Source organism: Eretmochelys imbricata, chromosome 10, assembly GCF_965152235.1.
Source record: "Eretmochelys imbricata isolate rEreImb1 chromosome 10, rEreImb1.hap1, whole genome shotgun sequence".
Classification (NCBI taxonomy): domain Eukaryota; kingdom Metazoa; phylum Chordata; order Testudines; family Cheloniidae; genus Eretmochelys; species Eretmochelys imbricata.
In genome coordinates this window covers 62,181,900-62,200,410 of record NC_135581.1, presented here as the reverse complement: position 1 = coordinate 62,200,410, position 18,511 = coordinate 62,181,900, and the positions used below count along the sequence as shown (strand labels likewise).

Sequence of the window (18,511 nt, the reverse complement as noted above, 5' to 3'; positions counted from 1 at the left end):
ACCGTGCTAGTGAGAGATCAATGAAATTCTATCAAAGTCAAAAGTCAAGTATTAGCGGAGGCAAAAAAGGAAGGGCTTTAGAAACCTGGTCTCAGATATAAACATCAAAAAAGGTTTTTCCCCACTGAATTCTGGGGAGAAATATAAAACAGTCAAGCATGTTAAAAGATGTCATTTAACTCTCACATTGAATTGTATACCTGAGATAGTCAGATTTTCTGCCATAAGAATAAAACAGTGAATTGATCACCCATACTTCTATATTGCAGTAACTCAGTCAAGTGCTGCTCATGGGCTTGGGAACCCCACACCTAATCATTACCAAGTAAACCATCACCTTATATATCAAATAATAGTACAGATCTTTCCCATTAATAAAAAATTTCCCTAGCCTCACCACTTTCAGGTTCACTGATCACACCAGTCTAGCTCAATAGTCAGCTGACAAGAAACAGGACCAAAGGGATTTCTTCTCCTACAGACAACTGGTCACTTAAGGCCAATACCGTAACGATCTCTCAGTTTTACTTTCCGACCTTCAGCCCCTGCCCCTTCCTTCTTTTTGAAGTGTTTGTGGCACACTACACTTTTACAGCATCAAATTCCAGTTAACTAAGGATGTCTTTCAGTTTGCCGATAATGACTCTAAATGTATTGGAACAACAAGACGACAAAATAACAACAGAATAACCAAGCTATAACAACGGGAAGATCCTTGTTTACAAGCTACACCCAGACTAATTACGTCCTTAATTCATCTACATCCAAAACTGCAACTGCACTTGCTTCCAACTGGCACATCTTCCTGAAATCGGCGACTTAAAACATGTCAAGACTGAAAGGAGGCGTAATCAGAGTAACTACAGTTCTTAAAGCTCCATATATCATAGTGACAATAGAGTCTCTTACACAACAAAGTCATTCAGTACCTCAATAATAAACATGCTCCCTTGCTGCTTTTTTCAAGGTTTAAAGGTTCAAAGTACAATTTAGTTGCAATACAGCAACGGTCATCATAGTAAGTTTCAGTTCTGCCAATGCAAAGATGATTTTGTTACTTGGACAGGCTTTCAGCAGCTTGATTTCGTCACTGGTGCTGCTGCTCATTCTTCAGAGACTTAAAATAGGGTCAAAAATCTAAGAAATACTGCACGAGTCCTGACATTAACAAAAGGGTAAATATTCATGTTCTGCTTTGACACAATGGGCCAAATTCTAGGCAGAGATCTCTAATGACATTAGCAGAAATGTCATGCCACTGACCATAGAAGGGGTAGCCTGTGTCCCTCCTAAGTTTCCTACCTAGCAGCACTACTTGATGCACTGTTTCCAAGAAGAGCCCATTTAAAGACACACCAGGGGGTCAACCCTGTTGATGGCTGCTCTGAAACTAGATTCAGATTCAGTTAGACTCAGTTAGATTCAGAATGTGGTGTCAAAGCAAGGAGACTCATCAGCTAGGCCCTGACACAGAACATGCTGTCACACACCCCAGACTACTACCATGGGCACTTGAGCGCTGACAGCAAGCACAAACGAGGAAGGGAGAAACTGGAATTGCTGCAGCTTGGAGAGCAGGAGAAGGAAAAGAAACGCTGCCTGGCTCGTTAATAAAAATTCAGGGCCTGATAAGAAAAAAAGCTTCTATCATTTGTGATCCCAAGGAAAAAACACACAAGAGCAAGACAAATCAGCCCCTTTTTTGTTTCCCACTGTCAGGAGACATGTTTGTCACCTGCAGGAAGCCTTTGTGGGAGAGAGATAAATGGGACTATCTTCAATGACCAGAGAAAGGAGTTACACTCAGCGTACGCCATATAGACACTTCGCTGCTTGCTTCTAGAATGGTAAGAGATGAAAGGTTCCTGCAGCAATGACCAGCAAAACCCTGGAGCCATTAATTTGCTGAACCTTCTCCCCCGTCTGTATAGTATGGTCCGCTCTGGACAGCCCAGTAAGATGGCGTATTCTGTGAAATGTTCGCTTTGTGGATATTTGGATCAGTTTGGTATTTCTCATCAAACTAGAGTTAGAATTCCAGCAAAAATCCTTGACACATCACGGGACCATTTGTAGTGGGAGTACAGACACTCACCCACCCTCTCAGGACTTCTAAGCTAGCATGTCTGGAAGAGTTTCCTAGAAAAGGCCATTTGTGAATTCATCAGGGAGTCAAGAGAGCCTCAGAAATAATATGGAGAGCCTCTGACAGGGATCTAGAAAGGGAAGAGCAGTCATTCCAATCTAGAACTAAAAAAGAAGTTGCTTCTATTTTTGTACTGGCCCTACTTTGCATGGGGGCCTCTACAAACCAAAGAGACACCCAACCAAAAAACACAGAAGCGTCACAATAGAGCGTCACTATATCCTTTAAACTCATTCACAACTTACAGGGATCGTGCAGCTGTCAGCATCCCGAGAGGTAAACCCCACGTTGCCTAGGTGAAGGAGCCCAGCGAGGATTCGAAAGATTCCCATCTGGTAGGAATCATTAATCCCTGAAAGAGGATGAATAAAATGCCCTGAGTGAAGGAAAAACCAAAAAGAGTCCCAGATGATGAAAAGAAGGGTCCAATATTTGTAAACAGTAATGATAAAGTCTGCTGGGATTTTGAGGGAAATTGCCACCACTTCTCATCTTTCAGTTGTGTGAAGAGTTCTGCAGAGAAAATGCTATTAGAAAATGACACTTGGCCCTCCTATTACTATATTTTATCACATGACATTATAATCAGATGCAAGAAAGATTCACTTTAGCAAACTACTAAATATTTTAATGAACTGCCTGTGTTGCTGCTTAGACAAAGTTTTACAAAACCCTCAAAATCTTATACACTGCGCCATGGAAATCTAGCATTTATTATTGCTTTAATAATGTTTCTTCTTTCCTGCACTAAAAATTTGATGCTTTGTACTTTAAAAGTATCTAAATCCCAAAGGTTATCGAAGTCTCTCTCTCTATTTTAAATACAATACAGAAAGAATGAACTAAAATATAGACTATATAAAAACAGCTTTGATTCCAAAGTCTGAACTAGGCCCATGCTTCTCCAGCATAATAGCAGAATTACCTAGCAAAGTGCAGGCCTGTCTGGTGTGTACCATTTCCTTAGCATCATCAATGCCGTCAATCACTGGACTACCCCCTTGCTTCGTATAGTGAAAGTAATTTGCATTCCCTACAAGAAAGAACAACAATTTTTACACACACTAAAGTAGAAACCACACAACTGCAAACATCTCTGTGTTAAACTGTGTAACAGGTAAAGCTCTCTTCAGCTTCTTAACCTGAATGGCAGAACCCATGGTTTGAAATATATTTCAGTATATTTGAATCATTGACTCCTCTGGGCCATCTGCATTAGTGAACTGCTCACTTTCAGGTTTAATGCTGCATCTAAATGTTTCTAAAGCCATTTGCTCCTGCAGTAGGTTCGCTGTGTCCATACTAATCAGCACAGTCTCTGGAAGTGAGTGCTGCCGAGCCTGTTGTATTGATCTCAAGGTCAAAAAAGGTTGAAGGTGTTATAAACTCTTTCACTGTCCCATCAATTGTCACAACAGTCCATAAACAGCATGTCTCCTACACAGCATGTCTTCAGACCATGACATACACGTGCATGGAAACAATTATCCTGCAAGTCTCAGCCAGCCACCCAAGAATAGGTGCACAGTTGACAGTAGGGTTCTAATGTTATGGTGCACATGTATTTTAAAATTGATTGTGCATGTAGTTTTTCCATTGCCTTGGTTTCTAGGCGCAATGGTGTAGTCCAGAGTATGTTTGTCCTTGGTTCCGTCTGAGGACTGATGCGTGCACACTATGCTAAGCCCTCCAACTGACTGTGGACATAGCACCTGGCATCCACTCCAGTGAGCGCTGCAACTTCTTGAACCGATTGTGCTCAAGGATGCTGTGTGAGTAGTTTTGTTAAAGATTTTAGTGTATTTGAAAATATTAAAGACAATAACAGTTTCCATCTTCTCCTGTTTTTGCCCTTGTCATCTAGTAAGGGCTGGGAAAGGGGTCCTCTGGATCACTTCTTTAGCCAGAACAGATCAGTTCCCTCCTGCAACATTTACGGCAGTTGTCCCTTCTGGGGCTGTTCAGTGCCCCACAAGGGAGAGGGGAAAAGGGGAGAAAATAAAATAGCTTTAAAATATTAATGATTATAAAATATATGTTTCTAATGCTATAAAACTAATTTTAAAAAACAAACAAAGCTTCTGTTGCTTGATTTTATACATTCTGCTTATTATTTGTGAGGGACACCAGGAAATCAGCTGAGCAGAAATCATCCACTTCTCCATCTCAGCAGCCTTCTTATCTGCTGTAGGCTGAGTGGTGGTGGGTGGAAAACTGAGTACACCGAAGGGGAAAATACATTGTAGGATGAAGCAGTGGGACTGGCTATCCCATAGCAGTTACAGTGCCTGTGCTTTCATCTGCAGCAGCACTGAAATGGTTTGAATTGAACTGGTGTAGTGAAGGCATTCCCAAGACTTGCTCAGAGCTGGACCAATCACACTGGTTATTAGTTAACACTTACGAAACACTAGAAGTACATAAGCGTGGACACAAAGTGTTGTACAAGCTTTCCAGACACTTGTGCTGACACTGAAAACTTCAAAAAAATCTCTGGGGAGATGGAGCTACAGGAAGAGACCTATTAGATTACCTAGCCCAACCCTGGGCCAAGAAGGACTATTACAGTTACGGTTCTGTGTCTTGACTAGGTCAGTTTTAAATGAGTCAAGAGATAGGAGGTGCATCACTGCCCCTGAGAAAATATTCCACACGCTGGTTCATATCTATGTACTGTACTGATGCTTGTCATTAGTGTGTATTAGCTTACACGGACTATATAAATCTGCAAGTTTGCTTTTTTAGAAATAAAATGTCTATTTACTTCTTTTTGTTAGCTGTAAGCAGCTCAGGATTAATAAGAATTTAAAAGACAGTGATTCTTCTTTTAGACCCATCACTTGGACAGCTTAGAGATAATACTTTGTACATTCTGATTGCACAGTACACTGGATGTGAATTTCATACCTAATCGCAGTGTTTTAAACTCAGGTAATGCTGCAGAGGCACAGAGCTGGTAGAAAATGTGATAATTTCTCTCCTCTTCTGCCTTTAAGAAAAAAAGAAGCAATTACTTTTCAGAATTTAACAACTGATAGAAATATCTGTCAGAAGGACAGAACTTCTAGATTTAATATATTCTATAGCAATTAGGAACTCAGAGAAAGCCACAACGAAAATGAAAAAAGTAAATCAACCTCTATCATTTGTTTCTTGTGTAATCCACTTCCAACAGCAATATTTATGCAGAAAAATTAAAGCTGCAGGATTTCACTTTTTAGGTTTGTGACTACTATTAAAACACAGACATCCCATTTTGTGGGTGTGTAAAGTGGTCATACTTAACAACTTTACAATTGCGTAAGATAACTAAATAACCTTGCCTCACAGTTTTCAGTATTCTAGTGAAAGGAACGCTGAGAGAAAGTTATTTGCACTCATGATGCCCAAACTTTTTGTGCCAATACCACCATTATAAACTAAGATACTCTTAGCTTTAGAGCTTCAAAAGAAAGACTTCTCTTGGGCTGAACCAAACATATTTACAAAATGCTACAGTGTTCTTCAATAATAGCCCAAACAATGCAGTGGCACTATTGTAAACTGTTATTTATTATTTCTATTACAGTAGAATTTAAGAATCCCAATCAATGATCAAGGCCCATTGGATTAGACAGAAATGTAACAAAGATAACAGTTCTATCCCCAGGATCTCACAGTCTGCATGACAGACAGGACAAAACAGGTGGACAAAAACAGGCAAAGGGAACAGGGATGAGTTGGGAGGATGAGGTAATAAAGCAAACAACTTCAGCAGAAAAACAGAAGTCACAGATTGTCATAATCAATGCCAGATGGTAGTGATTTGTAGGTATCATGACAGAAGTCAGTTTTAAAGGAGGGATTTAAAAGAGGATAAGGTGGCAGCTTTATGAATATCAACAGAGATTTTCCCCATGCATGTGCAGTTTTTGTTGTGTTTTGAGACACAACTGTAAAATATTGTAGTACACGTACTCTGATGTCCACTATTATGTTGAAGATGTTTAACCCTTAGATATACAGTATATTCTTATTGCGATGTATATAGATTTACAAGCATAATTGATTAATATGCCTAAAAGCTCTCTCTCGCTCCTCTCTTGGTGTTATATTACAGCTGCAAGACACTGGAGGCCCCCTAGAAATGAGAGATGCCTCACGCTAGCTGGCAGTAGGATTTTTGATATAATCACATAAACACACACAATAAGAGGATTGTATTACCTGAAATACCACTCTTGATTTTTCTAAGAGGTAAGTTCTCATGTTAGCACCAATGATTCGGTACCTCTTATCAAAACCAATTTCAATGTACTTCCCAAAACGGCTACTGTTGTCATTCCTTGTGGTTTTGGCATTTCCGATGGACTAGGGGAAAAATACATACAGGTTTAATAGCTCATGGAAATTCTCTTACCTGTCTGTTCTCCTACATGGCTCACAACTGTGTTTCCAAAATTAGCAAGAACTTAATAGTGAATTCTTCTGTCTTACTAGGGAAGCAACTTCCTAGGTTATAGAAAACTTATAGCAGTGCTATTCCATTAACACTAATGTATAGGGTAACCAGACATCCTGATAAAATTGGAACTGTCCCAAATTTTAGTTCTCTGTCCCATGTCCCAGCCGATGCATGGTCGGGATGCCATTTGTCCTGATATAGTTTTTTGCTTTGGCAACTCGGCTCTGGCTGCTTTTGTTTTTTGGGTTTTTTTTTGCTTCCCCCATGTATCCCGATATTTTGTCCGTTTCATCTGGTCACCCTACTAATATATGGGGTTGGCCAACGCAGTAATGCTTTCACCTTCACAGTTGGATTTTCCAACTCAAAAAATAATCCTGATAACCCTCCAAGGATTTGGAATGTTTTTAGTTGAATAAAATTTACAAAAAGTGCATTATCACAAAGCCTTTTCAAGGGCTTATGAAGACCATAAGTGAAAACAATATGTACAGCATCTCTAACTTTGGCCATCACTGCAGTTCTGCCTAAAATAATCCTATAACCCAGCCAACAACCTATATTTTGCATAGTTAATAATACATAATAAATAATCTATAATCAGTTACACTTCCAAAAAATTAGTGCCCCAGACATGCTCTTACAGCATATTTACTTTGTGGGTGAATTTCACGTACTAGGACTAGTTAGCACTCTGAGAGAACAAACCGCAGGAATAGGTTCCACATTCCAGAATATAATATATGCAATACTCCTAAGGATCAAAGAAAGGTTTAATAAAAAACATACACTATTTCTTGGATAGTACAGTACATTTTATGAATCTTTATAAATCCTCAAATTACAATTTCACTCTTCAAAGACTGCTACTTCTTGGACTATTTGTGCAAAAGAGAATTATGTGAAGTAGGTTTGTAGGATAGGGCCTCTGGTTTATAAAGGTGTATTTCCTCACTGGGGTTGTCTTCAGAAAATGCCTGAGCTCGCTTTAAAGAGCCATTTACTTATTCAGAAATACATCCAAATTATAGATACTCCTGGTCATGCGTATGCTTGGGTAGGGTGCTTATATACATGTGTGTAAAAAATCATGTCAGCTGACAGGTGATCTTTTTTCAGAAAGTTATGAGCATGTGGAAAACTAGGTTTATAAGAAACTGATTTTCAACCTTAACTACAGCAGTCACTCCTAGTAAAGTGCTATTATACACACAGAGAGATAATACTGCATAGATCAACAGTCAGATCAGACAAGCTGGGCAGTTTTAATTCTTCAGAAAGAAGTGTATCAAACAAAGACAAACAGAGTAATATCATCTGGCATCTACACTGAGTCATGATATATGGAAGCACCTCCATATGCATTTTCATGTTTCTATTACACTGTTAAGAAATTTTTAGATAGCTATGATGGAGTAACAGACAGTTTCCAAGATGTATTGGGATTCTGTTTTGTGGTGATGGGGTTAAGTCTGATTACTGGAAGAGACAAAAGGTAATAGCAACAGTCATTTTGCAAAGAAAATAATAATCTGTCATGATCTAAGTTAAAATCACTGGGCTCTTTTTACGAGGAGAAGATTAAGGTTCTTTAGGAAGTGAAACCAATAGTCAGAGGGATATCTATCTTATTCAGTAGTGAATCAGCTAACAGCTAGTGGCATAAAACATAGCTGATTGTGGCTTGTGGCACTTATTGCTAGTTCAGGACCTGAGGTAGGGGAGGTATATTTGGTCCATAGTTGCCCATCTCAAAACCTCAAGTCATATCACAATATAACCTGAAGAGAGAAGGTGGAAAGGATGGGCACAAGGACAGTGTTTTGCAGTGTGTGACTCCATCTCAGACAGCATGCATAGGAGGCCTGAAGTTATTGATGGTTCTGGGTCCAGAATAGTCTTATTCCATTTCTGATTTTTATTACAACCTTATTGCTTTTACAATTAACAGCTTCACTGTTGTAAGACAAGAGGGGAATTCTTAATAGAATGTCACTTCATCTAAGTGAAACGTTGAGATGTATAATTCAGATTATGCTGAGACAGAGGCAAACACTTTCTTCTTTCCCATAGGAACCAAGTACATTACTCATTATGCAGCAGTTAACCATTTAGAAATTACTAGGGTCACCTGCTTTTAGCAAAGGTCTGTGCAGAAACATCATATGGCGTAATTACCTTTAGACCGCATATCATTCTTCTGAAATTTTATTGCATTTAAGATGAAAAGTATGTAATAATGGCAGGATGCAATATAATACTCAACTATATCATAACTATGGAATGTAAAGCTACAGTACAGGTATGTCCTACTCTTCTGGTTCATGCAGCCACTCTGTAGAAGCTTTGTGCTGAAATAAGAAGTGGTGAAAACAAGAAAAACTGTGACCAACTAGCAACCGTTGAACTGTTTTAGGTTTTGAACTCTGCAAGCAACAGACCAAAACTCACTGAGCACGAGCAGGTGTGCTGCACAGTAACCAGGAGCTAGGAGTTCTAGAAAGGAGTATGCAGTGATAGGGGTAGCACACACAGATGAGCAAATGGATGTCTATGTGGTTATTTGCATTTGCAGTTACCACAAAGGTTACAAGTAATACAAATAATAATATTAGCAGCAAATAATGCACACCTTCACAATTCTAAAAATCTGGCCGCGATTGACATTTAGGGTTATCAGCATTCAAATGATTAAAAATTGCTCCTATTGTAACACGTGTTGCTGCTTTGTGAATAATTATGTATTACTATTATTTTATCAAGAAAACTATTACTGCTCTGCAGTGGCCGCTTAGCCCTCAGAAATAATTAATTCCTCCTTCATGTACTCTAATGCCCTAGGGTTTTATATGTATAAAATTTGTACTTCAAAACCAGACATTTTTAAAAAAACATAATTTTGAAAAGTCATAGAACCATAAATATAGAGTGACCAGAGTCAGTTTTAGAAATTGTCCAACCATACCTTTTACTTATATTGTAAATGAATGATAATAGCTCTTCCAGAACTGTGTCAGGTTATATAAATAGTACATATTTTAAAAAGTCAATAATTACATATTTACATAGGATTATAGTTATTGATTACAAAATAATAAGCATTTAAAAAGTCACTAGCAATGCACATTATTTAATTGATCAGCTGTCATTATGGAGAACTTAGTAAATAAAAGCAAAAAAGGACAGTGTCAGAAGTATTTTGTCATAAATAATTATAGTTGCCAAAGCTCTGTTGCTTAGAATGCCAGTTTAGAAGCACGAAAATAAAATAGCATTCCTGTTCCCGTTTACTACCTTTTCATTTGGCAACTGCTGACTTCTTTCCTGTTTCAAATTAACCATACAATTAGGAATTAATTTTTTTGCCAGTTCTGCAACCGCAGAATTCAAAATGCTGTTTTTGCTACTCTGTATCCTACTTAAATGCAACTGCAGATAAAAAAAAAAAAAAATCCAAACCACATTCCCAGCAATGGCATAATAGATTTAAAAACTCAGAAGTTGCCTGGAGTCTAGAGGACATCCTCCACCCAACTGTAATAGTTTTAAAAGTCAAATTTCAGTCTGCACAGGTTTGACTCTATCCTTTACAGATTAGAAAGTCAAAAACAAAGCACTGTACTTTTTATTTGTATATACAATAATTAAAGATGGAGAGTCACATTTTAGTCTTCACTTTAAATTTCATTGCTTTGGAAATTAAATCACACACTTAATTAGTGGTCAGTTTGATTTTTTTTTTTTTTTTTTGGAGGAGGATTGCTTGGTTTAAGTTTTTAGCCCAAGTAAAATAGCGAAATACCTCAGGTGACCCATTAGTAATTTCTTCATATTTCAATCTAAATTGTGCAAACAGAATGCTTGTACACAGTGAAAACTCACCTCCGCTGCCATTTCTTACTCCCCTTCATGGTTGGCTCCCTTTCCACATGCACTAGTCTCCTAGATTTATGAAACCCCTAAACATTGTTGGGTTAGATCCTGGATTGTGTTATCCTATAGTTCAACCCTTTGAAGTAAGGCTGTCAATATGGTACAAACACACACATGCACCAGAGGCATGAAACTGGTTAAAATTATTCTCATTCTCTATGAGCTAATTCCTTCCTGTTCTATTTCAAAATGCATTTCCATTTCTACCTCAGTGCGTGACTCAATCAAGGCAGATTATAAAACTCCCAGAGCAAATCTGTGTTCTTTAAGTCATTATAAGAACAGCAATCAATTGGAACAGAGTGCAGTTGGTATCCCCAGGGGGATTAAGACACAAGACTTTGCTTTGAAATGCCACACAGCACTGCAAACCAGGCAGAATTACCTTATGAGAGACTACATCAAAACCACATGTGCCACAGTTGTGCTAGGGCAGTTATAGCGCCATCTGTGCTTTTGGGGAGTCAAGAAGTGCTTGAGCAAGGAGGAAAGAAGGAATAAAAAGAGTTTATTTTAAAAAAAATACTGGAAAAAGGAAAAAAAAGGTGGCATCATTTGCATCAGAGTTAGTGATTTTTCTGTAATTTCATATATTTTAACCGTGAGCCTATGAGGAATCATATTTGCTTGAAAAACACATACTACTTCAACATCTTCACTCGATACGACATGAATACTAAGTATCCACTGAGTCATCAATTGCTCTAAGCATGGAGTTCCACTTTCTTAAGGCATACAGAGCACGTACATGTTTTCTGCAGTTATTTCTCTTAAGGAATTCCCCTGATATTTGTTTTTTTTCCCCATGTTTCATTGTAGTTCCTTTACTGACCAATACTTCAGCTATAATTTGAAACTACAGGACAATTTTGCTGGCAAAATAAGAAATATAGCTAAATGGGAACACAGAGAGGATGATCATTAAGAACTGTTTCTGCTAAATCATAAGATCTTGTTTTTCAAGTTGTCCTCACATCTGTCTGTAGAACAGTTATCCTGCAGCAAAAGGGAAATTATATGTTTGTCTCACAATATATTGTCAGCTGTCTTGCCTCTACGCCAAAAGAACATGGGGTTGAAGTCCAGCCTAGTTAGTTAGCGGGGCACTGGTTCAGGGAAGGGGATTATCCTCAACATTATAACAAGATCTAAGTATTGCAAAGTGATTTTTTTCTATTATATTTTATCATCTCAAGAATCAGTGTTTCATGCAGGTATAGATAGATGTTTTTCACTCTGTCTTCCCAACAAGAGTTATATCCTATAAAACTGAACTTTTCCGCTATACACCAAATCTTTTCCCAGTAAAGCAAAATGGAGTAGAATATAACACTATTACACTGGAAGGGCATCATTTAAAGATTCTATGGAAAAAAAATATGGGTGTTAAATCTTCTGTGGATTTCACGTATCCCCCCACTTTCTCCTCTACATTCATTTGGTTAGTAGTCTGAAAAATCAGTGTTATATAGCTACTTTGCTGTACTGAATTTGTCACATCCTCTCTCCTCCCCACCTCCTCCTGAACAGTGCACAAAAAGACATCTCAATTTAGAGCCCTTTCTGGGAAAGAGAGAGAAGAAATGATATTATGGCAATCCTTATACATTTTATCTTCACTCCTATGTTTGAATGCCTTAAAAAAATCATTTGCATTTCTGTTCACTGTTTGTAGTAGCTACCAATAGTAGCAGCTACCAATAGTAGCAGCAGAAAGTAAGCATATAGGATAAGATAGTGCATCCGCTCTCTTACCTCCATGATAGGATTGGAAGCCAGTACTTTCTCTTCAACATTCGCTTCACTGGCAGAACCACTTACAGTGGCAAAGTATCTCATGGCATACTTAGCAGAGACTGTCTTTCCTGCTCCAGATTCCCCACTTACAATGATTGACTGATTCCGTTCATCTCTGAAACACAAAAACATGGTAATTACCAGCAGTTTGCTAAAGTAGACCTATGTTTTGTGTATCCAACTTGGCAACAACCCTTTCACCATATATGGTAACAGTACATATAATGTGCATACACATGGTTAAAACAAGGTTGTTGATGATCTAGCTTCTTGTTGGGCTAACTGGTGCTTGGCCAGGATGGGAATTCAGAATCAACACGGCCATTTCAGTCTGCTCTGACATTAGATTTCCTTCAAAGTACTTGACCCTGTAAATTAACTTGATCTTCATCCTGTTTATCTCAATAACACATTGTGGCACCTTCTTTCTGAGATTCCCAAAGTGCTTTACCAAAGCTAGGTAATGATTACTGTCCCCATTCACAGATAGGGAAATGAGTAGCATATTCAGAAACAAAAGGACAGTCTCCTAACTCCTGTTCTTCTTATGCAACCATAAGACAATTCTTCCTGTAACCCTATTCCCTGCATTTGTTCTAGACATTAGTGTTTTGAACAGTCTTGCTTGATTATTTAACAGCAGCTCCAGAGCTAAAAGGTTGCCTTTGTTGTAAGGCAGTTTCTTTTTTTTTTTAAATCTCCATCTGTTACTAATTTTTCTCCCTTCCAAAGCGAGTCTTGCCCATAGCCTCTGGTTTGAGAAGCTCCACATCTAACAAACACGTAGCTTTGCCTGTGAAAACCACTGTTTAAAAAGATCAAAACCTTTTAAAGTGTTGTAACAATAAAAGGTACATATTACTTCTACAAAGCTTTATATTTCCAAAGTAATGGACAAACTATAGCTAATAAGGTTTCAGACAGATATCCCTGTAAGTTAGGTAAGCATTATCTCTAATTTACAAATGGGAAAACTGAGAAAGAAAGGATAGATGATTTGCCCAAGAATGTATTGAGAATCATTCACAGAGCTGGGATTAGAATTCAGGAGTTCTTTGCCCCAACTCCCCAAACTCAATCCTCCAGATCAGGATGTACAATAACGCTAAATGAAAGACCAGGCACGCATGTGTTCAGATGGAATATTTACAGCCTCCAGCTGCCTGCCAAAATCACCAGTGAATGCATGCTGAGATGGCATGAAAGAATATTTCATCTATCAGTTTAATTAAAAAACAATCAAAATGATTCTTGTTTAAGCAGTCTGACAATATGCAGGAGATCTGAGGTTATACTTGTGAGGCTTTAGTGAAAAAAAAACAAAAAAACAGAGACCATAATAACCATGGTGAATACCATACTAAATTAACAGACCATGCTATTTCTCTCCATCTTTTATCTGTCTCCAAAAATATCCCCAAAACGCCTGATAAGAACATAGCTCTAGTGCATTTCATGCAGCACAGAGTTGTATACTAAAAGGACTATTTTCATCACACCTTTGAGAGAGACGAGGCCTGATTTATATTGAATACAGTTAGTGATAAAGCAGGTTGGCCATGTCCTGGCAAAAAGAAGCCAAAACTAAAGCAACAATTATTTAAATAAATAAGAAAAGGTTAACAAGGTGAAAACAAACCTTTGTGTGTGTGTGTGTGTGTGTGTTCGTTCTTAGCCTCTGGCTTATCAAAGTGTTAAGCATGAATGAATACAGCAACGTTGTCATATTAAGTTGACAGGCTCAGAGGGAAAAGTCACGACAAAGTAACATCTGATAATAGGTAGTACAGGCCTATTGCTTGAGATGTTGCACCTGTCCAAATCCAATGAAAAAGAGCCTCTCTCCTGGCTAGAGTTGCCCATCCTCAAAAATCCTCCTTCAGTGCAGAAGGCAATTTCCCCAAAGAAGATGCCAAGGAAATGTGGTTTGACCAGTTATTCCTACCCGCTTAGCAGCCACCAACCTGTTAGGATGCTTCCATTCTAAGGAACAAAAAAATCTAGTGCACCCACTCCAGTCTGGGTGAATGAGGGAGGCAGCATTATGGGGCTTCCTGTGGCAAAAAATCAAGAGTTTGCATCAGGAGAAGGAGGGAGAAAGACACTTACTCTTTTCCTCATTCCCCCATCAGAAACAGAGGCGTAACCAGTGGCTGTATACATAGGAGGAAGAGACTGTATCTCTGCTTATCAGGGGATGGTATGAGATGAACTAATTACTGAGGATGAAAAAGGAAAAGTAGAAAGAAGGCTGTAGTTCTTGAAAGACTTGCAAGTGGCCCAACCCAAAATACAATGGTCTGGGCTCTCTCTCACATAGACAATCCCTACATTCTGTCAAAATGGGCCAAAATGCAGAACAGCTTGTAGCCTTTTATTCCTCCGGCACTCCACAGTATGGAAAGAACAATGTCTCACTGTTCTTAGAACACGAAACTTATGGTGCAACTTCAGCAGCCGGAGAACTCAGGAGATGTGCAATGAGATAACAAGCCTTTCATTTCTCTGTTACCAGCTTTGATCGAGACAAGACCGATAGTGATCAAGAGTCATTATCATCTGCAGGTTGCTGAGTGACATACAAGAAATTTCAGTCTGGTTCCTAGAGGACAAGAGCTCCCATCAAAAACCACCACTAGCTGTACCTATACCATGCCCATCTTAATTAGCAGCCTGGATGACAGTCTGAGAGAGGCCAAAGACTGAACATCTGTCAAGACTCAGCTACCTTGTTACCCCTTGATGAAAGAGGGAGGGCAGGATTCAGGAAGATTGGCAGGACATCAGGGAAGCTCAAACTGCTACTGCCTGTGCTGGACAAATTGTCTGGATAAACAGAGGACTTCAGTTCCACCTGCCAACCTAGCACCTTTCTTCAGGACTAAGTTCACTTACCGCCCCAAGAAAGACATGTTGAAACTATTACATATAAATCTTTTACGAACTTTAACTCTCAGGATTTGGATTAGGTGCCCACATGTCAAGCCTTGGCACCAGATCTATCTATATTATACATACATACACACACACACTTGCAAAACTATAATCTCAGATAATATGGATTTATAACAGAAATCCTGACAGAACATTAACTCTAGTTCCAGGAATGGAACACCATAATAAAAATGTCTCATTCTGTTCCTTATGTTTCCCAGGGCTAGCACAAACTGACATGAGAAGCCTGTTTCAGCTCAATCTGCTTCTCTTACTACAAGGTGTGTATACCTATAGACTAATTATATACCGAATAGTGCTGAAATATAGCGTTTAATATGAAGATATCATTTAAAGAGCACCTTACAAATGATTATTTAATTATGATATCATGGTCTTTTCTGGACGTTAATGACGCAACAGTGGCAAAGGTCTAAAACATTATTGGAAATCTGGAACAACAATGTTAACATCTACAAAAACAATGAGAAGTCTGGTGGCACCTTAAAGACTCACAGATTTATTTGGGCATAAGCTTTCGTGGGTAAAAGCCCCACTTCTTCAGATGCATGGAGACATCTGAGAGATCAAAAGAAGTCTCAGTTATGCTCCACTATTAGCTCTGAAGAGGAACAGTTTCCTTAGTGTCGCAGCTTGTGGAGAATAGAGAATTTTCCCTTTTAAGAAAAAATACAAAAGGTGCCATTAAACCTGCCCACGATTATTATTATTATCACATTTTAAATTGTCTCCTGGATTTCAGACTCTAAACTGATAAACAAATCAGCTCTGAGTGTTCCACCTCTTTTTTCTTCCTCCCACCCTAGCAGTTTTATCCTCAGGACAGAGATTTGTTACATCATCCAGAATAGATCTAAATATGGCTCAAATGGTTTTAAAGTCCTTGACAGGCACCATTTACAAGAACTATTTCAGCCAAACATTAAAATGTTTACAGAAAAATAATATGCCTCTTTATCTCTCCGCATTAGCAACTCATATTACTTTAAAATAAGGAGGAAGATGGGAAGGATAAAGCATGGCCAAATCGGGCTTAGTTCAAAATAAGTCATTAGTTTCATTAATTTTTCATCGTCAGTAGTCTGGGTAAAAGGATGGACAAGCAGACTTTGTGCCTGGACTGGTAAATTTTAATAACAATTTTACAAAGCTTCTAATTAAACAGCACAAGTCTCTATTTATTGTATGACAGAGGTCAGACACTGTGAACAGAACTGAATAGAATTCAGGATACCTCCACAACAATGATGACAAGCAACATTTATGAGGAATCTTATTATCAGAGTGCCAAACGGAGAAGTAGATCAGCACTCTCCCTTTGTCCCTGGAAGCTTGAGTTCACAACATACTTCCCAATATACATTTATCAGCTTTACAAAACCACTGCACAATCTGATGCTAAAGACCTTTTCTGCTTACCTGAAGCCCAACAGCAAAACAGGAGTGCTACAGTATGGCTTAAAATGTAATATATGGAGAAAATATTTTTGTAATATACAAATGAAATTGCACTGGGCAATAGATGAGAAAGTGGCTTGTAGGAAACAATCCTGCTTTGGCAGGGAGATGGAGTGGATAGTCTAATGGCTTTCCCCCCTTAAATAAGATTATTAATAGTAGTTACTACTACACCTGGGTTTCTAAAATTCACTAAAATCTAAGGGTAAGATTTTCAAATGCACTCAGCATTGAAGTAATTCTGCTTCCTTTTAAGTCAATGCTAAAGCAGCAGCTACCTATAGCCTAATTGGTTTGGACACAGAAATACATCACAGTATGGAGCTCTGTTCAACAGAGTATCACACTTCAGTGGGACAGGCAGATTGTGCTATTTTGCATTTTAAGGATGTAATTTTAGAAAGTACTATAGCCTGGGAAAAGAGAGGAGTATAGGATTACTGACAGCAACCTCCATGCTCAGACATATGTGTAAATAATATACCCCCTCCCAGTCCCAGTTGCCAGCACTGCTATCAGACATTTAAACACACACACACAGAGACAGAGAAACACAAGAGTTTAACAAATTCACATTCTAGATTTGCTGTGAGGTATTTTGAGGTTTGCTGGTGAGTATTATTTTATGCCTTTTATTTTACTGATTCAAAATGTCTAGAGCGGATATTCAAAAACAAAACCTGAGAGCCCACAGATCCTGAATGCCCAATGCAAAGACAAACCAGGCTAGGAATAAAAATATTTAGAGTTTATTTCATAGTTTATGACCCTTTCAGAAAATGCTGTGAACAATTAACGTGTCTTGGCCAGAATCATGGAAACTGTGCATGCAAATGCTCACTTGGACTATTTGCATGCACAACTGTAATAGTACGCACAATTTATGTGCACCCTTCTCTACAAATATTACAAATATTAACTAGTTAATCCTCACTACCATCCTGGAAGGTAGGTGTTAACAATCCTATTTTACAAATGGAAAAACTCAGACCACACAGCAAACCACAGGCAACAATGAAATTACAGCTGCAGAGTTCTTGACTTCCAACCCCCTTTTTATTCCTGTAGACCACAAAATCTCCTGGCTCTGGCTCCCAAACTGAACGAATTTTCAAATTAAGAAGTAGATGCTTGATAGTATGGAAACCAACATTTCCAAAGCAAACAGTTTGAATGTTTTAGGATAGTCAAGATGTATAGAATAAAATGGCACTAAAGTGGCCCAATGAATATATACTTCCTGTCTGCTAAATACATACCAAAAGAAAGTCCTCCTGGGGCCCAAATTTTTGAACTAGCTGCACTCAAATGCTAAATAGCTACTTGTCAGTAGTTATTTCAGTGGGACCTAGAGAAGCACAGAGCTGTCTTTTTTTATCCATTTCAACAAAGCACAGTTTTTATCCATGTGATCAACAAAGCACAGTTTGTTTTTTCCATGGCTGAATGGCTAGGCTACATCACTTCATCCTGTCCTTAAGGTTCATAGCCGTAACATGAACAACAAAATAAATGAAATAGTTATTACGTTCTTGAAAACAATACGTAGGTAGAATAGAATTTGAGATTTTGATATCACTTATAAACCTACAGCTGGCCTAGGCCTTGACTACTTGAAAGACCTCCTCTCTCCTCATGCCATACTATAACAGCTGAGATTAGCAGAGGGGCTTCAGGGGAAGCTCTCTCAGGATGAAAGGAGAGAAGATAGCTAGCAGGGCACATTAAATGAGGAGAGCTTAGGAACTTGCTTCCCCTTTGATCCAAAACAGCCTGAG

At 38.5% G+C, this 18,511-nt stretch overlaps 1 protein-coding gene across 1 annotated transcript in view; it reads right to left on the bottom strand.

Moving 5' to 3' along the window:
• The window catches only part of MYO5A (myosin VA), a 207,123-nt gene that overhangs the window by 74,184 nt on the left and 114,428 nt on the right, over positions 1-18,511 (bottom strand). The window contains exons 5-9 of the mRNA XM_077829326.1: positions 12,279-12,435; positions 6,353-6,496; positions 5,054-5,135; positions 3,072-3,179; positions 2,392-2,498 (exon numbers count right to left, since the gene is read on the bottom strand). Of these exons, the coding sequence (XP_077685452.1) occupies positions 2,392-2,498; positions 3,072-3,179; positions 5,054-5,135; positions 6,353-6,496; positions 12,279-12,435 (598 nt within the window). The remainder of the gene's footprint in view (positions 1-2,391; positions 2,499-3,071; positions 3,180-5,053; positions 5,136-6,352; positions 6,497-12,278; positions 12,436-18,511) is intronic.